This window comes from Monomorium pharaonis, chromosome 1 (assembly GCF_013373865.1).
Source record: "Monomorium pharaonis isolate MP-MQ-018 chromosome 1, ASM1337386v2, whole genome shotgun sequence".
Taxonomy (NCBI): domain Eukaryota; kingdom Metazoa; phylum Arthropoda; class Insecta; order Hymenoptera; family Formicidae; genus Monomorium; species Monomorium pharaonis.
This window is the reverse complement of record NC_050467.1, coordinates 9,532,438-9,555,462: the sequence shown is the minus strand read 5'-3', so window position 1 is coordinate 9,555,462 and position 23,025 is coordinate 9,532,438. Positions and strand designations below refer to the sequence as shown.

At 34.9% G+C, this 23,025-nt stretch overlaps 1 protein-coding gene across 5 annotated transcripts in view; it reads right to left on the bottom strand.

Moving 5' to 3' along the window:
* The window catches only part of LOC105836778 (alpha-mannosidase 2), a 129,113-nt gene that overhangs the window by 88,464 nt on the left and 17,624 nt on the right, over positions 1-23,025 (bottom strand). For all 5 annotated transcript variants that reach the window (XM_036293554.1, XM_012681054.3, XM_036293546.1 and 2 more), the window contains 2 exons: positions 1,985-3,342; positions 1,555-1,893 (listed from right to left, as the gene is read on the bottom strand). In XM_036293554.1, the coding sequence (XP_036149447.1) occupies positions 1,555-1,893; positions 1,985-3,342 (1,697 nt within the window). The remainder of the gene's footprint in view (positions 1-1,554; positions 1,894-1,984; positions 3,343-23,025) is intronic.

Sequence of the window (23,025 nt, the reverse complement as noted above, 5' to 3'; positions counted from 1 at the left end):
CGTCTTTATGTCCCGATTTTGGATGTGTGCTGTCTGGGAAAATAATCGTCAGATCATGACTGAAATATGACTTCGAAATGACGTCATCATGACGTCAATTTTAGGTCATGTAAAAAAATGGTCATTTTGACGACATATGACCAGATATGACCATTTTGGGACGTCAAAATGACGTGGGCTTGCTACCTGGGTTATTAATGGTGTGCACGAATGACTCTACATTATCGACCCCGATCAAGTTTGAGAGGCAGTCCAGCAAGTTCCCCTTAAGGCTTAAAAGGTAACACCACAGTAGATTTTTTAAAAATTAAATTCAAAGAAGGAATTTTTGTAATTGTAATTCGTTGCAAATTTTTTTTGTCATAAACAATTTTATGCGTATTCTTTGCCAAAAATAAAATTTTTCAAACATCCATTATTTTTGCAAAAAACAGTATTTAACATTTCTCTAATACATATCTCTCTAGCCAACCTTTTATAGATTCTTTGATTTTTTGTTCCAGAAAAATCTTTGATTTTTTGTTCCAGCTTAAAAAATACAAAAGTTATTTTTCCGGCCGCGGAGCACCTTTTGCGGGAAGTCATTTTATTCAGAGTTGTAGTGCCGCCATTTTGTAATAAAATAATTGAAAAAAATTTTCTTTGTACTCTTCAAAGTATATAAAATAAAAAACTTTAAACAGATTTTCTACTTCTTTTATTATACGCATAAAAAATCGCCAAATTTATGCCTTAAAACTAGGGCTTTACTATGGTGTTACCCCTTAAATGATGTTTTGTTACTTTATTCAGCTACATTTTTTTTAATTATGCAAAATTAAAAAACAGATTTTGGTATAAAATTTTAGTAATATATAAGCACCTTAAGCATGTTAACGCTTTATGGCTTTTTTCGCTACCTATGCACGGAAAGTTATCCTTTTCTTATCTGTCACTTCACACTCAAAGACTAATCTTTTGACGCACAGGTAACAAAAATTGTTTGCAGATCGACTATTATGTGCTCAGCTCGTGCGAGTGAACGCATCACACTTACCATTTTCCACACTTACGAACAATTAGCCGATTCATCACACTTGTTGCACAAATATCTCTTTTACTTATCGCCAAAAGCAAGTGAATCGCTTGTAAACCAGCGGCTATAATCTTGTAGTTTAAATCGGCTCAACTACCAAATTAGTTCAAACATTATGTAAAACGCTGATGTACAGTGCTGCTGTGTGTATTAGTCGCGTAACGATAATAATAGAAAAAACTTCCGTCTGCTAAAACTGTCTCTTTTTAGAGATTGTTGTTTCTATCCTTTTTCATATTATAACAAAAATTGTAATAGTTCAACAACAAAAGTGATCACGTAATTTATCTCGCTCAAATAGTTAGTTTCATCGGTTGTGAAAAAGCATATAAAAATCCTATCAATGTTTCTAAAGTGTTGATAGAAAACGTTTGTATGGTGTACGGGCTTCATATTTAACATAAAAAAACTATAGGAAATGACTAGTACGGCGTTTCTCTCTTGTTGAATTATTATTAATTATAACTATAAATTGATACCTAGTTTCATCCAACGAGAAATATACAGCTTCTACATCCATAGATGACGTTTGAGGAGTCCTTAATAAATGCGCTATAGATTGTTGAAGTACATGAGCCGAATTGTTTAATGCTATTATCATCTTCTGAGCGTAATCTATCATAACGTTGTCCCTGGCAGTGCCAGTAACGCCGTCGTGATGTTGAAATAGAGAGTGCCACCTCCTGGCCTTACTCAAACGAGACGCGAGGCTGCCTTCTGCTAGCTGATCATTGCCTCTGATCCAAGCTACCGTAGCTAATACCTCCGATCCTCTCAAAGAACCCAATAATACACGATCCAATCTTTTGTGAAAAGGCCTATATAAATTTAAATATTACATTACATTATACATTAAATGATTTACTTCAATGCAGCTATTAAAAAATTATTTTTCAAAGAAACTCGTACCTGGAGGTATAATAACCGCTCCAATAATGATCATCTCTGTCGGAATATGTAAAGAAATCTCCAGACAAGGTGGGAAATTTATTCAAATTGTGTTTCTCTTTGACAGCTTCAAAGTAATCACTCAATGTTCCAAATTGTATTTGGACATTCAAATGTTGATTGTCGTTCATATACTTGAAAAGCTTCTGATAATTATCATATTGAATTTCCCACTCGGTGAGGTGCGTGTACCTGAAATCGTCACCCAAGGGCGCAAGTACTACATCAGTCTTAAAGAGCTGTGCTTTTTTGCGGTACTGATCCAGCAGGAGCAACGATCTCTCTGCCACGTTCGCTTTAGTGATGGTCTTCGGCGGGACCTTCCATGGGCAATTGAGACCAAAGTTCTGCATCCTGTAAAAATCAAATTGGCAGCACACCTTTGGATCTGGTCCGCACGTGTGAGGGATGTCGTAGCTGTAGAACGGCATAATGTGAGTGAAGAATTCCGTGGAGCCGTCATTATCCCATAATTGTCTCCAACGAAACTCGAGACTCTTGTTTTTGGCAAGTCTCTTTTTCACCGAGTAATGAACCCGTTGTATCAAGAGGTTCTCCAGGCCTGAATTTTTCAGGAGATATGGCATCGTAGGGGAGAGACCAAACGGATCGATGGCCCATCCCGAGTTTGGAGTGTAATCCAAATTGTATTTCAACCACTGATGACCTTCAGTTAATTGCGTGAGCTGGGCAATCCAGTGCGACACGGATTCATCTGGCATCACCCATCCTCCCGACACAATTTCTAATTGCCCGTCATGTATAAGACGGCGCACCTCGTCCCTTATCTCCTTGGACTGATCGTCCCACCAAAGCTGGAAAAACGATATTTCTGCCCAAATAAACTTGCGTCTTCTATCCTCACTCAGCTTGGTCACCATGTTATTCAGTATATTCTTCGTTTGGAACATATAGTACTTTTCAAAAGTATTCAACCATCCGGGATCATTGTGTGAATGAGGTACAACAAAGACTTTTAATTTTCTGTTGGGATGCCACTGCTTCTCATCATATACGATGTTCCAGCCCTGTTTCCAAACTCCACCATCTGGATTATCGAACTCCAATTGCTTATACAGTTCTAACATTTGTATATCGACCTCGGGAACTTTTTGAATATTAAAATTACATGTAAAACTTTTTCCTAAATGTGAAATCTTGATATGTGAATGATTGGAGTGACTGCCTGATTGCATGACAGGCAGGAGATTATCTTTGATTTTTGCCGCTTGCTCTTGTAAAGCATTCATAACTTTATAATGTCTATCGAAATCTTTCTCCAACTTTGCTAGTCTGTTCTCAAAATGGAGCCATTCGTTCTAGAAAAAAAACAAGTCATTTTTATCATCAATCAATTAAAAAAAATTTTTTAATATCTTAAATTATGAGAGAGAGTAAATTAAAAAGTAAGAGATTTGCAAAAATTGTATCAATTTTGTTTTATATATAAACTGTTTGCAAAACTTTAAGCTCATTTGTCTTAAAACATTTATCAAAATTATTGCCACAATGATTCGTTTAGTTTTAATCCTATTGACTCAATATTTTTAAGAGTTTTAATCCAATTGACTGAATACACCTATTAAACTATTTTGCATATAAGGTCCTGGATACAACCTTTATATTGAACAAATATATCTATAATTTGTATAAATGTTTTAACTTAATAATGAACGTATACATAAGGATGAAATTGTACATACATTCAAAAATAATACTTATTTTATGTATATATTTACATATAACACCTATATATACAATCAGGGTTTTAAATAATGCATTACTTTTTGTTTTCATTAAAAAATATTTTTTCAACAACTAATGCGAAGATCCTTAATTACGCATTACTTTTTTAATAAGTAATGCGTTTTTTTCATTACGCATTACTTTTTTAATAAATAATGCGATTTTTTTTATTACGCATTACTTTTTTAATAAGTAATGCGATTTTTATCATTATGCATTACTTTTTTAATAAGTAATGCAATTTTTTTATTACGCATTACTTTTGAAATAAGTAATGCAATTTTTTTCATTACGCATTACTTTTTTAATAAGTATAATGCGATTTTTGTCATTACGCATTACTTTTGAAATAAGTAATGCGATTTTTTTTATTACGCATTACTTTTGAAATAAGTAATGCGATTTTTTTCATTACGCATTACTTTTTTAATAAGTATAATGCGATTTTTTTCATTACGCATTACTTTTAAAATAAGTAATGCGATTTTTTTTATTACGCATTATTTTTGAAATAAGTAATGAGTAAAGAAATAATTATTTATTAAAAAATTAATAAATAATACATTATTTTTTAATTTGCATTTTCATTACCCTGTATACAATATTATAGAATGAGACTTCAAAAGTGCCTTTTTGTAGTTCAACAAATATTCAATTTTCTCTAAAATTATTTTCCGTCATAATCAATCAAATAAGACATAATTCAACAACATTACAAAATTTCATGGATACATAATGTTGACGATTAACTAAGTACATTAACTGTCTAACATATATGTATATAAACACATTTTTTAAATATAACATATTAATAAGTATATATAAATAATTAACTAAGAAATGACGATTTCCACGACACTGTATCATTTTACATTGACATGTGATTTGTTGAGAATTTTATTTATTTACTTAATTTTAATTATATAATGTAGCGAGCACATACTTTAAAAAATGTTAAACACATAATAATATAAAATAATAGCATTTAAAAAGATAGTAATAATTTAATAATTTAACATAGTCCAATTAAATATTGTTTAGTAAATCATTTTACTCAGTTGCAATGGACAAGTAAGTAGTAATGGATCAGTAAGTAAAATGCATAACAGTGAGAAATCGCACATTGAATAAACATCGATTCGATTAAATTTCCTTGATACAATTTTCCCGAGTTGAACGTTAAAATTTCAAATATTTCAAGGTTATTTCGATACCGTAATAATCATGCAAACAGTATTTGTTTACAATAGTATTAATACAATGTAATCTAGAAAGCCTCAGCCCAAGAACTTTGCCCTTTTTAGTATCTTATGCTTTGATATTAATTTTTTTTAAACGTGAAATATCAAGATTTGACTACTTATTCTGTCAGATTAATTGCATTATTTGGTATTAGAATTCGTATTGGTTTCGACCAGAGAGTTAATAATGTAACGCAAAGAGTGTATAACAATGTACTCTTTCTCTGAGTATGGGCAATAAGCAACACATACGAGTACATCACTCTATGTTTTAAAAATATAACTTTAATAGATATAAATTTTGTGATAACATTAAAATATAAAAGTGTTGCTTCCCTAATTAAAAACGAGTAAGATTCAAAGAGAATTAATAATTAAGTTTCAGTTCAACAACAATTCGCTCTTATTGAAATATTCATGCTTTGTAACTGCATTCCGTATAGTTTTATCTATACAATTCACTTTGCAAAATAAAGTATAATAATAAACTAAGTTACATCAGTAACATTAAAAAGTAAAATCACATAAATTTGATTGAATTCTAGCATTATGCACAATATATGACATAACATTTTGCATCTTATACCCATTCACTAAATCACAAATATATAAGATAAATTAAAAACAAATGTGATTATCTAAACATATGCCACAAGAAAGAAAGTTATATTTCTTCTTTAATAAATACAACATATGATTAGTCAAGTTGTAGTGTTGATGACTTCGTTACACTGCAAGATTCAAATAGCGGAGACAATAATGATGATCTCATGCTGAAATGAATACCACGTATTGTAACTGCATGGATTCTTTTGGAATTCCTGTTGACATTTTATCAGTATTATTTAAATTATTACCCAGCTGTGAATACCGATTCATCTCACTTGTGACAATCACACAATAAATACTTAATAAAATGTTAATATAATTTCGAAAACATAAAGCACTTTAATAATTACGAATTTCAGTAATTATTTAGTTTAGACCCATCACCTCAAATATTTCAAGATATTAATCATTAAGGGGATCCTAAAGCTGTTCTATTTTACCGATTATTTTGATTATTGTCAATTCACTAATCTTTTAATTGTATTTACAGAATTAAAAATCCTTTTCTACAATTAAAGTACAGACGGTAATATAATACGCACGTAAGAATTTTATCTAAAAAACCCAAAAAAATTTAATATAATTTACAAATTAAAATTTTTTTTCGTTTTATATAAAATTCTTACGTGTGTATTATGTTACCGTCTGTACTTTAATTGTAGAAAAGAATTTTTAATTCTATAAATACAATTAAAAGATTAGTGAATTGAAAATAAGCAAAATAATCGATAAAACAGGACAGCTTGGAGATGGGTCAGTTTTACCGATTAAACGCGATTATTGTTTTAGCAAAAAAATCTTATTGTTGATTATACAGAATTAAAAATCCTTCAGAATTAAAATATAGACAATAACGGAGTGCGCTGTACACCAGTTTATATAAAAAACGAAAATTAAAAAATTACAGTTTTGTGATCAACTCCTGCGAACGACTCGTGAAAACATTTGCTGCGTATAAAAATTTTAGACTTTGTACGTGCAAAACAAGGTGCCTCGCACATTGCATTACAAGAAAGAACAATTTTCCTACAGCATGAAATATTACTGCAACGTTGCAGAAATATTATTTTGCAAGATTGGAATATTGCAGAAAATATTGCTGCAATATTGCAGCAATATTCCTATGTCCGCTCCAAAACAATATTGTGCAATATGTCTGCAATATTTCTGCAATATTCCCCGTAAGATTTCTGTAATATTTCAGCAATATTGCTGCAATATTTCTTGTAAGATTGCTGTAATATTTCTGAAACGTTAATGCGCAATATGAAGGAAATGTTGCAGGTGGTTAAATTAATCAAATAATATGTAAGATGTGTATTATACGAAAAACGGAAAATGAATTTATTGTCATACCGTTACGGCACAATAATTAAAAAAATTATTTAATTAAAAAACAATAAAAAATTAATTAAAAAAGTAATTAATTAAATTAACATACACCAACGGATATCGAATATCGTTCTATTCTAGATTTAAGTAAGCATTAAAATGAAGCAAGTCCAGAAAATGCCCATCCTGATCAATTTATACGCTAGAATTACACATGCATGTATGGTTCACACATGTTTAATTAATGTATTCTATATATAAGTCAGAGTGAACATCTTCTGGACTTGCTTCACTCAATCTAGTATGGGACGCAACGCTGTCGTGATTACAGAATTTGTTGCACATTATGTATCTTTTAGCTCTAATCTTACATAAAAATTTAAAATAAAAATATCCTGCTCTATTTTTTTATTTGTCCCTTAAAACTATGTAAAATATTACTTATTGTTAGTTCTAGATTAAGAAATACGGATTATACGGAAATAAATTTTGCACGGTTGCAATATAATATTGCCACAATATTGTGCAATATCTGTTAGGAAATATTACATTTGTAATATTGCTACAATATTGCACAACATCTGCTAAAAAATATTACATTTGTAATATTGCTGCAATATTGTGCAACATTTGCTAGGGAATATTATATTTGTAATATTGCTACAATATTTCTGCAATATTGGTTATATTATGCACTATTGCAATATTTCTGCAACGTTGCAGCAATATTTCATGCTGTAGGGGTTCTGTATTTTTAGAAATGAGCCTAAATGCTTCAGTATGATTTCTTTCAATGAAAATCTCGTATGTATGTGAGTGCGGATTCGGAAGAAGTCGATAAGTAGAGTAATATGAAAAAAATTTTTTTGGTTCTCAATATAAAATCCAATTCACAGATTGATATTAATATGTGTACTTTAATTCTGAAAAAAAATTTCCAAATCTATAAAAAAAATATATACAAAATCCCATTAATGATGTGTACAAATGACTCTACATTATCGATCCTGATCAAGTTTGAGAGTTTAGCACATAGAATTAGGCCCGGTTTCACCAACGCGGTCGATTAAATTTGTCACCAGAATTGCCAATAGCAAGACTTCAAAAACAAACGTTGTTAAATCGATCGTTCCTATAGGTTAATAAAGATCAGTTTTATGTTCGGCAGTTGGCAACTCTGAAAGTTAATCGATCAATTAGATTTATTCGCGTTGGTGAAACCGGGCCTTATATGAATAGAGCAGTGCTTGAGCCTAGTTGCCCTTTTCGAGCCGATTCCCGAACGCGCCGCCTCCTATGCCCCCACTACCGCGCGCGGCAATAATACCTCACGGGTGATGTAAAAATTAAACTATTGTCAAAATTCTAATTTACATATTATGTTTTTACATATTGTTATACTACATACATAAAATAAATTAGTAATAAAAAAGTTAGTACTTTTTTGTTTATAAAAACAAAAATTATTTACTTAAAGTAATTTTAATGAATTTTGTAGTGCAGGGCACTATTTCTTATACAGAGCTGCTCCTGAGACAAAGCGTACGGGCGAGATCGGCGGCTCGGCCGTCAAGGCCGCGCGCGGTAGTGAGGGCATAGGAGGCGGCGCGTTCGGGAATCGGCTCGAAAAGGGCAACTAGGCTCAAGCACTGGAATAGAGTAATAGACAGAGCATCAAACTGCAATAGCAATAAGGAGTGTACCAGCGTTCTCTCTCATGCATGCACGAAGAGAGAGAAGATGGTACACTCCCTATTACGGTTGCAATCCGATTACTTGCTCAGGTTATGTTTTTAGTGGTACACTCCATTATGTCTATGGTCTAGCATCCCCTTAAAATTGACGAATGTTAAGGTTAAAAAACTTGTCACACCAACAAAACGTAGCGAAATGAACACGCTTTGAGGCCATAGCTCACGCTCTGTGGCCACATACGCATGCTCTGTAGTCACATGCCATTTTAAATGGTCACGAATTTCAAATATACAGGGTGTCCCAGAATGAATAATTTTTATTTTATAGAATGAAAGAGAATAAAATTTTAAACTAAATGTTCCTTTAAAAATTTTGGCTTAGACTATTATTTACTAAATTATTAATAAATAAAGTTGATCAATCAAACGGCGCGCAGCCGGCATACGCAGCAGCGTAGCGTGCCATGTGGCTCCACGAGCTCTCCACGCGCTTATTACACATTCTCTTACTTAAAACTTTATTTTTATTTTTTATATTAATGAATAAATAAATAAATTTAAATTAATAAATAAATAGAGAAATAAATAACTAAGTAAACTAATAAGTAAATAGATAAAAATAAATAAAATTAGAAATTGTTTCAATAATTTATTATTTTTTATTTTTAGTTGTTAATTATTTATTTGTGTACTTGTATTTATTTAATTATTTAAAATATTTATTTGATTTAATTACTTAATTCTCATAGTTGATTTGGCAGCGATAGACAAAATTAACTACGGAGAGTGTTATACAAAGGTATAAAAAAAATTGTTGATAAAAAGTATTAAAATAAATTGTTAGTAAACAATTTGTTTAAACAATTTTTTAAAGAATTATTTCAGCATGTGTTTTTTTAATTATTAGAGTGATTTTTTTGTAGCAAAGGAGCTATCAATTTTTACTTAAAAACAGTTTTAAAAAGAATGTTTAAACAATTTCTTAAATAATTTCTTAATATCGATATGCATCATGCGTTCCTTATGCAATTTTTCCCGTAGAATTCGGTGCTATTATTTTAAATTCAATTAATAAAAATAATTCGTATTCTACCATTTTTTATTTTTTTCTTATTATTTGAAAACATTTTTTAAAGAGAAGAGGAAGGAGTAAAATAAATTAAAATTTTTTTTTATTTAAAAGTAAAACATTTTTACGTAAATTGCGGCTAAGATTTGTTCCACGTTTTAGGTTTTTGTGGCCCTAAAAACACATGCTGAAATAATTCTTTAAAAAATTGTTTAAACAAATTGTTTACTAACAATTTATTTTAATACTTTTTATCAACAATTTTTTTTATACCTTTGTATAACACACTCTCTGTAGTTAATTTTGTCTATCGTTGTTAAGTCAACTATGAGAATTAAGTAATTGAATCAAATAAATATTTTAAATAATTAAATAAATACAAGTACACAAATAAATAATTAACAACTAAAAATAAAAAATAATAAGGAATTGAAATAATTTCTAATTTAATTTATTTTTATTTATTTACTTATTAGTTTACTTAGTTATTTATTTCTTTATTTATTTATTAATTTAAGTTTATTTATTTAATTATTCATTAATATAAAAAATAAAAATAAAGCTTTAAGTAACGGAATGTGTAATAAGCGCGTGGAGAGCCCGTAGAGCCACATGGCACGCTACGCTGCTGCGTATGCCGGCCGCGCGCCGTCTGATTGATCAACTTTATTTATTAATAATTCAGTAAATAATAGTCTAAGCCAAAATTTTTAAAAAAACTTTTAGTTTAAAATTTTATTTTCTTTCACTCTGTAAAATAAAAATTATTCATTCTGGGACACCCTGTATATGTAGATACTTTATGAATATCACGTTTTACGTGAAAAATCAAACCCATATGGTGCGGTAGACGCTTGGGCTTCACATAGTATTATCGTTTTTAAAATGTATCAAATTTAAAATGTTTATACTTAAAATAATAAATCAGTTATATTCTAATGGTAAACAATAATGAATATATATTAAATCTGTGCTTTACTAAATAAATAAGTCTATAATATACAAAAAATAATGAATACTTAAAAAAATAGCAAGACCCCTAGGCAAGATAAGTATATTGTAGACTCCTTTATTTAGTAAGATAAAAATTTAATATATATTCATTATAGCCTACCATTAGTATTTACATAGAGGTCTTGCTAATCTTTCTAATATTTATTATTTTTAATATATTGTGGACTCATTTATTTAGTAAGACGAAGATTTAAAATATATTCATTATTGTTTACCATTAGAATACAAATGATTCATTATTTTAAGTACATCAAAAAACATACATGTATAATACATGCTATAGTTTTGCATGTAATTCATAATACGTAGGAGTCTCGTCTTGCGTAGGGGTCTTGCCATTCTTTTCAGTATTCATTATTTTTAGTATATTATAGACTCATTTATTTAGTAAGGCAAAGATTTAATATACATATTCACTATTGTTTGCCATTAAAATACAAGTACAAACATATTTTAAATTTGCACATTTTTTGCGTGCACATCGTGGCTCGTCGGTATGACAGGTTTTCTAACCTGAAGATTCGTCAACTTTAACAATTAACATATCTCTTTCTGGGGCAGAGCAACGCTTATTTTTGCTAAATTCGTTTATTTTAAGCAAAATCACGCTGAACAAGCATCCCACACAGCACACATCTCTCCTAACAGAAGATATCTTTCAGAAAACTTTCTGAAAGTCGGGAGCGGGAGAACGAGTGGTTGCGCCCTCTCGCTCTCTCATAGTGTAGATGTGGGGGTGGCCGGGCGGGGCTCCTCCGGCCTCCTCTCAGGGATGGGTTCCCCCCCGGTACTCTCCCGTTCGACACTTAAAAAGTCGGGGGGGGGGGAGGATATTCGGGGCTTACGGCGGGTCGCGGTGCGTACTAGATTAATCTCATGGCTCGCCGACTTGCCCCGGAGGCAGGCAACCATCGAGAAGTTTAATGGGTATACCACCTGGCCTTTGCGGTTGCTGGATGGTGAATTTCACATAACCTTTGTCTCTTCTCCAAGACAGGAGTATGGGTAAGACAGCATTCCCCTCGTAAAAAAAAAGGATAAGGCTAGAAGAGAGTTGGCGGAGATAGAATAAAAAGAAAGAAATACTTAAAAATGAGAAAGGAGAGGTAAGGGCGGAGAAACTGGGGGAAAAGAGGGGAGGAAGAATGTGAGTGGCATATAACCATAATGATGAGCAATAATGATGCGTGGCCAATAATGACGTGGTCAATAATGACGCGTGGTCAATATTGACGTGGTCAATATTGACGTGGCCAATATTGACGTGGCCAATACATCCCGTGGTCAATCAGGATTGTAGCCAATACTGACATGGCCAATATTGACTAGTGGGAAAAAACTAATAGGGAGAGATTTTAATGCAAAAACGGGTAAAAAGGGAGAAGATGGAATGGAAAAGATAAAGGGAGTGGATGAAAAGGTTTAAGGAAAAAGACGGTTAGAGTTCCTATAAGGAGAGTTGTGCCAATACCGTTCTCGATTGTGATTGGCTCCGCCATTTTCCGTTAAACTTCCGGTAGTTTCAGCCATTTCCAGCACAATTTGGCAATCTTGGTATAGCTATCATCAATGCATTAACATCAGTATTTTGTGTATCCATATATAAAGCAAAGGGTTTATATTAAAGGTATTTTAATTATACTATTGAAATTGTAATATAATTGTAAATAAAATAAATGTGATTGAAAATGCTGTGGAATAAAAAAAGAATAGTATATTTGTAAATGTAACCTTAAAAATGCTGAAAAACTTTGGCATTTTTGAGATTACATTTACAAATATATCCTTCCTTTATTCCACAGCATTTTCAATCACATTTATTTTATTTACAATTACATATCTATATGTACAAATATGTGTGCGTGCGTGCGTGCGTGCGTGCGTGTGTAATATTTTGTATTAATGTTAAAAATAGAAAATGCCGAATTGTGTAGCTTTTGGATGCTACAATACATCAAAAAAAGGTGCAATGATGCGTATGTTTCCACAAGCTTTAGAACGTCGAAAAATATGGATAGAAAATGAAATAAGACTTGAAATAAGACTGAAATAAGACTTGAATAAAACTTGAAATTTGCCGCCTTTATATACTATAAAACGGAAAATGACAACTTCCGTCGGATTGGCACAACTCTTCTTATAGAAACTCTAAAGACGGTCAAAAGATAAGAAAGTGAATAAAGGAGAAAGAGAGCTTTTAGATATTATAGAAAAATGTGGGTAGGAAATTTTCAATGGAAATATGGAATCCCGAATAAAGTATAGAAGTTGAGGGGTGAGAGGCTGGAAAAGTAGAAAAATTTTTGAATAGAGTGTAGAAAAGAGAAGAGTGGCCAGAGAGGTGAAAGAAGGGTATAGTGGTGCCTATAATAAAGAAAGGGCATGGAAAGAGCGTGGAGGATTATAAGGAAATGACTTTGATGCCTTTACTTTATAAAGTGTATGCGATGATACTAGCGGAGAGGTTGAGGGAAGACATCGAGGAAAAGAGGATAATTTCAGATAATCAAGCAAAGTTTGGAAAGAATAGAAGTACAATAGATGACATTTTTGTTCTAAACTATCTGGTAAATAGAAGTATAGAAAAGAAAGAAAGAAAAATGGTGGCTTTATTCGTAGACTTCAAGGCGTCTTTTGACTCAATGGATAGGGGAGTTTTGATAAAGACGATGAGAAAGAGAGGGATAAGGGACAGTTTGATAGAGAAGGTTGAAAACTTATTTAGGAAGACAAAAAATAGGATTAGAATAGGCAAAGAGATGGGAGAGGAGTTCTGGACGAGAAGAGGGGTAAGACAAAAATGCCCGTTAAGTCCGTTACTTTTTAATGTCTTGATATCGGGACTGTCCCAATTGCGCACATAAGCAATTGGACACAGTAGTATTTCCCGATTGGACACAGTCCCAATTGGACACGAACTCGATTGGACACGGACTCGATTGGACATAGTCTCGATTGCACACCGTCCCGATCGGACACAGACCCGATTGAACACGGACTCGATTGGACACAGACCCGATTGGACACTGACCCAATTGCACACGGATCAGATTGCACACCGACCCGTTTGCACACGGACCCGATTGCACACGATACAATTCCGTATTGCAGATAATACATAGTTTAGCGACTTAGACGGGGTGGATGCGGGAGGCAAGGGCAAAGCCCCCCCTTGCACCCCCCGTGTACGTGGGTGTGTGTGTCAAAGCATTTTCTGTACCACATTTGTAACTATAAAATATGTATAAAAAAAGTCCGTGTACAAACCGGTCGGTGCGTGATCGGGTCGGTATGCAATCGGGTCCGTGTGCAATCTGGTCCGTGTCCAATCGGGTCCGTGTCCAATTGAGTCTGTGCCCAATCAGGACTGTGTCCGATCGGGACGGTGTGCAATCAAGACTGTGTCTAATCGAGTCCGCGTCCAATCGGGTCTGTGTCCAATCGAGTCCGCGTCCAATCGGGTCTGTGTCCAATCGAGTCCGTGTCCAATCGGGTAATACTACTGTGTCCAATCGCTTATGTGCGCAATCGAGTCTCACTCCTTGATATCAAACTTGAAAAAGAGTTAAATGGAGAGGGGTGTGAAGATAGGAAGAGAAAGAGTGTATACGTTCCCTTACGCGGATGATCTGGTGATAATAGCGGAAGAGGAAGAGTAGATGAGGCGATAGATAAATTAAAAACGTACTTAGATGGAATAAATTTAATGCTTAACGCGGGGAAATTAAGAATATTGAGATTTTAAAAAAACGGAGGTAGGAAGAGTAGGAAAAGTTGATGATGGAAAGGAAGGAGAATAAAAGAAGCGAAGAAATACAGCTATCTGGGGTATGTTATGCAAAAAAATGGGGAACAGGAGACGCAAGATAAAGGATAGAGTGAGGAGGACATCGATAGTGATGAGTCAAGTCTGGATTGGAAAGAGAAGATATGGAGAAAACTAAGGGAGAATGCTGTGGTTGTTTAACAGGTTAGTTTGGACGGTTATAGAATGGAAATATGAAATTGAAAAGAGAGCGATAGAATGGACAAGTTAAAGGAGAAATACTTGAGGTGAGTCCCCCGTCCGGATCGGGCCCTACGTGAAATACCTAGGCCTGATACTGGACGGAACCTGGAGCTTTGGTGAACACTTTCGCCGGCAGGCCCCACGCTTGGAGAGGGCGGCGACCGCGTTGGGTCGCCTGCTCCCCAACGTGGGAGGCCCCGGAGCGGGAGTGCGCCGCCTATATGGGGGGGTCGTGCAAGTTATGGTACTGTACGGTGCGCCGGTCTGGGCCGGCGCCCTGGTGGCCAAAAAGAATCAAAAAAGTGTGTCGCTGATGCACGGAGTGCAACGGCACATGGCCGTAAGGGCGTCGAGGGCGTACCGTGCAACCTCCCACGCGGCGGCGACGGCCCAGTCGGGTATACCCTCCCTGGATCTTGTCGCGCGGGCCAAAGCCCGCGTTTACGAGCGAAAGCGGCAGATCCGGGAGGGGAGCGTGACGGTGACGGACCAAGTCCGTCGCCTGCTGAGGCTCCAGGCCCGGCGGTCCTTAATCGAGGAGTGGCGCGCGCGCCTGTGCAGTCCAGGCTACGCAGGCCAATGGACCGTCGGGGCTCTGGCCCCGATGTTGGCGGATTGGCTGGATCGGGGCTAAAGCAGGGTGTCCTTCCGGATGGCGCACTTGTGCCGAATCCGGAAGAAAAGCACGACTCGCTGCCATCACTGCGTGATGGACACGGGCGCAAAGAGGGACACCGCGCTCCACACGCTGGCGATATGTCCAGCGTGGGAGCAAAAGCGCGGTGTCCTACGGGCCAAACTAATGCCCGGGGAAAACTTGTCCCTCGGCACGCTGATACGGGCGATGCTGAGGGACGAGTCTACGTGGAAAGCGGCCTTCTCCTTCTGCGAGATTGTTATGTCGCGGAAGGAAGAGGCCGAAAGAGTTAAAAGAGAAGAGAGGGGCTCTCGCGGGTCCCCCCCTCTCGACATCGGGATGGCCGGCGCGAGGGAAACACCCCCCCCGCCGGCGTCGCGGTCGCCTGCCAAATCCGGGGGGCGAGAACCGTAACCGGGTTCTGATGCCCTCGCCTCCTCCGCCCGCCACCGTTGTCGCGGCCCCGTCTGGGCCGCCGGCAGGCGGCGGGGGGAAATCGGGAACGACTCCCGGATAGAGGGGGAGGAGGAGAAGTTGGCGCGTCGATGGCGCGCCCAAACGGCGTGAGTGAGGAAGCTGGCGCGGAGGGACGTGCGGGGTCGACCCTCCCTCCGGACCATGAAAACATCTGCCCGCTGGGAGCCCGGCCGTGAGGCCTGGGCACGGAGTTCCCCCCTATGCGGCTGCCAAAGCAGCGCAGGCCGTCGGGGGGCGGGGGCTGCCCGGAGCGTTGTCCGCTCCCGCTCCTCGTCCCCCCGACGAAAGCAGCAACTCGGGGGACGATATCGGTCCCCCGTCCCTCCCTTCCGCACATCGCGGAGAGGAGGGGAGAGTGGTAGTGGCGGGGTAGGTAAACAACTAGTCTCCCCCGCCCCAATGTAGGGGCCAGGTTGGTCCAAAAACAAATAAACCGACCGGGGGAGCGGGGCTCTCCTACCTAGGAGACGCTCGGTCTGTTCCCCCGGAGCGACGCGCGTCGCCAAGTGGCGCGCCAGCACGGGGGGGACTCACCGGCAGTTATACTGGATAGTGATTCCCGGTGGGCCTCCTGTGTCGCGCTGTAATGGCCAACCGAGATGGGTTTAGTGAGTAGTACGGGTATTGCACGTGAGTGGGAAGGACTAGCCTCCCGCTCACAAACCCGTGAGTCCCACATAACCCTCGCCCGTGAGTCATCGGCGGCGAGGGTATGCGTAAATGCATTCCCACCTCGTAAAACAAAAAAAAAAGATAGGTGTTTAGACTGGAGTAGGATACGCCAGGATGTATGGTGAGAGAGGAGATATAGAGGGATAAATTGAGATGTAGAGCAGGAAGAAGGGCATGGGCATATGAAAGGAGACTGGATGAGGGAAGGGACAGTGAGTTGACAAGAAAATGCTTAGAGTAGATAAAAATAAAAGGTAGGACAGGAAGGGAGAATGGGGAATGGGAAGAAAAAAGAAGTTTCTTTGAATATAGGGAGTGGAAACTAGAAGAGTTAAATGGGGAGGGAGGATATGTATGAGGCTATTTTTAATAAGGATAGACAGTTACAAAAAGAAAGATGGAAGAGAATTAAAGAGTCGGAATATAACAGATGGTATAAATGTGTAAAAAAAATGAGGTGTTAGGATATTTAAAAAAGGATGAAGAGAGAGTAGGTGGAACAAAGTTATGAGATTTACGTTAGGTTAGGTTAGGTTAAGCAATGAGATAAGAGGGAATAGATATTAGGAGAACAAAGAAAAGATATAAAATATGTTAAGTGAATAATTTCAATTAAGAGACACGATAGTGGCTCGCGCCAAGTGAAAGCGTAGCACGAGCCCGACCATGCTCTTTTACGCAAGTACGCGACTTGCGAGCACCTGAGAAACGGCTAAACGGATCAAGTTCTAATTAGGCTCAATCGAAAGCTTGGGATCGATTTGTATAAAAAAAACTACTTTTATTTTTCCTCTACGTACCCTATGAGGAGATATCACGACGCAAAGTCCGAATGTCAAAATTTTTATGTAAGAAATGTCGTTATCGTCATCGACCTCTCAGATCAGAAAATGTCACTTTCACACTTTTGATACAAGAGGCGCTTGTGTGCTATGATGAATGAACGCGCATTAAGTTATTTAAGAACCTGTTATACCGACGAAATATAATGGCATAAACAGCGGTTACATTCACACGCATGCTTCTTGGGCAATGTTTTCGTTTCACGCATATGTCTCTCACGTTAATCATGTGCGTAATTAATAATAAAACGGAAGGCAGCCATTCGCATCGTTACTACGGCGTTTGCATCGTGTATAATGGGTTATGTGGGTCGCCAGGGGTTTCCGCGAAGTGACGTACAATGTAAGGTTATGTTGTTAGTTATGATATGATATTTCATGGAGTAGTAGTGCAAACAATTATTATACCGTTATACATCTAACGATGACTGATGTCTTTTAAAACAATATTTTAAGAGAGGTCACAGTTTCAAAAGGCATGATACTGACACGTATCGCTGTAAGTGATACGTAAGACAGTTGGAGACCAGAGAGAAACCTCTCCGAGGTTTTTCTCTGTAGATTATAATTACACTTTAAACAGTAATATTATCAAAATCTTTATAAAGTTATCAATATTTAACAGATGTACAACTCTACATTACACTTCATATATTTAATCATCAACACCAATGTAAAATTAATTAATCACTGAGTAACAAGCTCAGATTTTACACTGGTATCGATGAGATAGACATTGCGTGATATAGAATTATAAATCAGTTAAATATTGCTGTAATATTAACTATTAATTAGCTTGAATAAAACTTTCAATATTTTTAATATTACTAATTTTTATTCTTTGGTTTACTAGTAACATATATAATTGCCACTACCTTGGTGACAAAAGATGGTTTTTATCCTTACAGCGTTATCAATATTTAACAAATGCACAACTCTACGTCACAATTCATCTATTTAATCATCAACACCATTGTAAAATTAATTAATCAGTGAGTAACAAGCTCAGATTTTACACTGGTGTCGATGAGATAGATAAGATGTTGTGATATAGAATTGTGATCAATTAAATGTTGTAATTGTCAATCAATATTAACTGTTAATTGAGTTGAATAAAACTTTACATAAATGTTTTTAATAATAATTTTTATTTTTTGGTTTTACTATTTAAATATATAATTGCCAGTACCTTGATGACAAAAGATGGTTCTTATCCTCATGACGTTATCAATATTTAATCGATGCACAACTCTACGTCACACTTCATCTATTTAATCATCACTAATGTAAAATTAATTAATCAGTGAGTAACAAACTCAGATTTTACATTTGTGTCAATGAAATAAATAAGATGTTGTATGATATAGAATTGTGGATCAGTTCAATGTTGCTATAATATTAACTATTAATTAGCTTGAATAAAACCTTTAATGTTTTCAATAATACTGATATTTATTCTTTGGTTTACTAGTAACGTGTACAATTGCTGCTACCTTGGTGACAAAAAATAGTTCTTATCCTTACAGCGTTATCAATATTTAACAAATGCACAACTCTACGTCACACTTCATCTATTTAATCATTAACACAAATGTAAACACAAATGTAAAATTAATTAATCGATGAGTAACAAGTTCAGATTTTACCGGTGTCGATGAGATAGATAAGATGTTGTGATATAGAATTGTGATCAGTTAAATGTTGCTGTAATTGTCAATCAATATTAACTATTAATTAGCTTGAATAAAACTTTAAATAAATGTTCTAATAATAAAACTTTAAATAAATGTCTTTTAATAACACTAATTTTTTTCTTTAGTTTATTAGCAACATATATAATTGCTAGTATCTTGATGACAAAAGATAGTCCTTATTCTTATAACATTATCAATATTTAACCAATGCACAACTCTATACATCACACCTTATCTATTTAATCATCAACTCCAATAAAAAATTAAAAACCAAATTACCTTTCTAAAAAAGATTTCAAAAGCGCGCCAAATGTGTGATCTTTTTTTAAGAAAAAAAATTACAAAATCCAAGATAATAATTTTGATCATATCAAATTCAACCTAAGTGATATATAATCTGTAAATACTACAAAATGCATGATATCCAAACCAAAGTACCTTTTTAAAAAAGGTAATAAAAACGCACGAAATATGTGGCTTTTTTTAAAGAAAAAAATTATAAAAACCAAGATAATATTTTTGATCATATCCAATTCAACCTAAGTAATATATACAAAATCCAAGAATACTTTTGATAAATTCAACGTAATATTTTTTTATAACAAAAAAAATCACAAATTCAAGATAAAACTTTTGATCAAATTTAACCTAAGTAATATACATTCCTAAAATGGTATAACTTTAATTATTAAAGTAACAATTATTTTAAATAAAACATTATTGTATTCACACACAAATTAATTTTTCTACAAAAATAATGATATGTAAATTTTTTTGCGCCAATTAAGAATAAACACTACAAAATGAGAGTATTAAATTCTTTCTCTACAAAAATAATGACATGAAAAGATATGCGCCAATCTATAAAAATAGATGTTTATTCTTTAGCTGGCATTCATAGTTTGATTACAAATTACAATTACAAATTAAATTACAAATATTACAAATAAATATTTATTTGTAATATTTATAATTTAATTTATAATTTGTAATCAGACTATGAATGCCAGCCAAAGAATAAACATCTATTTTTATAGATTGCCGCATATCTCTTCATATCATTATTTTTGTAGAGAAAGAATTTAATACTCTCATTTTGTAGTGTTTATTCTTAATTGGCGCAAAAAAATTTACATATCATTATTTTTGTAGAAAAATTAATTTGTGTGTGAATACAATAATTTTTTATTTAAAATAATTGTTACTTTAATAATCAAGTTATGCCATTTTAGGAATGTATATTACTTAGGTTAAATTTGATCAAAAGTTTTATAGCTAATCACATTGAATTAAGCCAGGTTTCTGGTTGCTTAGCAAAATATATTATCACTACATTTTGTTGCTTTTTTCCTCACTTTAACTTGTACGGATATCGTATGTGGATGTAAGGCCTTGCAATTCGAGCGTACCGAGAATGAGGTGTGAATAATTCTATGCAGATACATAATCATGTCAGATAAGTCTAGTTAATAAGATATATTTTTCTTTAAACGCTTGTGTAATTGTTTAATATATATAATAAATATATATGTTAATAAATGCTAAAATTCTAATAATTCATCAAAAGAAAATGTGTAGACTATGTGAGGGGAAGATAGAGACCTGAAAGAATGTATTGGAGGAGTGTAGAGATAAAGGAAGAGGTAATGATAGTTAGCAGGAGATTATGGAGAAGATTTTAAAGGCAGAAGGAGAGGGAGAGAGTTAGCTAAGGGTATTAGAGGTAAAAAGAGCGATAGGGGGAAGAGAGGGGACGAGAGAAACAAGGAGGGATGACAGAGTAGATAGACAATGAAATCGGAGACAGAGAAAATAGAAATCCACAAAGCGGTGGTGTGTGCGTGCGTGCGTGGGTGCGTGCGTGCGTGCGTGTAGCATTCTCTACACCACATGGGTTTGCGGCTTTTCACGCAAAACTCGTAATGCTCGTAAAAATACATATATAGACGCTTGAAATTCTTTTTTTTTCTGGCAGAGCGCTTTTTTCTGCCAGATGTTTCTAAGGTTAGATAATCTGTCATATGATATATTAATGTTTTTTACTAGAAGACTGTGCGGTGTCCAATAATGCGGTGTTCAATCGTACGATATCCAATAATGCAGTGTCCAATCATGCGGTGTCCAATCGTTCGGTGTCCAATCGTTCGGTGTCCAATCATGCCGTGTCCAATCGTGCGTGCCCAATCGTGCGTGCCCAATCGAGCCGTGTCCAAAAGGTCATCCTAATAAAGTTATCAACCTGACCAGAAGTGCTAAGGCAAATTTCCTCCGGAGTAAAATTAGCAGTCTGACCAATCCGGCTATCGTTTGGCGGGAATTTCGTAACTACCGCATAATTAAACCTAGAGCTAACAGCTGTCTAATCATTGACACCAATGTAAATAAAGTTGACACATATTTTGCTCCGGTGTTTGCCGTGGTTTGACCTCTTGCCTTTGATATTTATGACCCAATATCGGGAGGGCCTCTGGTCTTTGATAAGGCTAGAGTTTACCTTAATGTAATCAGTGAGGAAATCGTTGCCAGGTGTTTATATAGTTTTAAGTCAAATGCCGTGGGTATTGATAAGATTTCGCCTCATCATTTGAGACTGGCCTCACCAACCATTTTACCTGCTATAACTTCAATAATAAATGCCTCATTGACTTCTAAGTTTCCATACCTGTGGAAAAATGCGATTATTCGCCTCATTCCTAAAATTGCTACTTTTCTTAAGCCAGCAGACTTTTGCCCTATCTCGTTGCTGTCGGTCGTGTCGAGATGCACGGAGAAGGCTGTGTTAAAGTAGGTCTCTGCCTTTATGAAGAAGTGTAACTCTTACACGTGTTAACCTTTTCAATCGGATTTCCGTCGTTTTAGTATCCAGACTGCTCTGACTGGGGTTATCGATGATCTCCGTCTTAACGTCGATAGGGGCAGACTCACGGTGATGGTGCTTTTTAACTTCTCAAAAAAATTTTAACAGTTTGCGTACTTTACGTATCTGACAAAGCAGGAATTTTATTTAAAAGAAAGAAGAAAAAAAAGAGATTAAAAACAGAAAGAGAAAGAGATAGACAGAGAGAGGGGGGGGGGTAAAATAAAAAGGTACAATATCAGGTAAAATTATTTGTTGTGTAAAAAAGGGAATTAAAAAATTGTTATAGATTAGGAAATAAAATAAAAAATAACATTAATTTGACATTTCGCGTACTTTTCAGGAAAAAGATAAATAAATATATATAGAGAGGAAAAAAGAAATGTGGAACAACATAAAAATATAATTTATAAGTTTATTAAAAATTTTACTTTTAAAATAATACATAAAATATATCATAATAATATCTTCAAAGTTTTAAAATCTTGCAAAAAGAAAGTAGGAAAAAAAAAAGATTGATAGATAAATAGATTAAGAGATAAAAAAAAGAGAAAGTAAGAGATTACGGGAGACAAGAAATTAAAAGGTGAAACAGCGATTTTTGAGCAAAAAGAAAAAAAAAGAGAGTTTAAGAGAGAATATATTATAAGAAATATCAGGTAATAGTAAAATAAAAAGTAACATTGCACAATAATGTCTATATGTGTATGTTTATATATATATTTCTTTTAAATATATCTTTAAAATTTCTTTATTATAAAATTTGAAATTGTTAATTTTTGTAGAAAAAAAGGAAATATAGATAAATATAAATAGATAGAGAAAAATAGGGAGCAAAATTAAAATATAATATAATAAAATAAAACAATCTTTTCTCTCCAGGTTAGCGGGGATAGGTCTCAGTTAAACATAAGGAAGGGGAGACGAATCCGGAGACACAACGTCGTGTTGTAAAAGATAAAAGATATCTTTATTAAATGTCGTTTCTTATACAGGTGTTAATTTGAGAAGCTTTCACTTAGACACCGTTCGTTCACTTGGACACCGTTCAGTTGGGTACAAAAAGAAACGATCACACATGCGGGGGATACAAGGGGGGCCTTTGTATC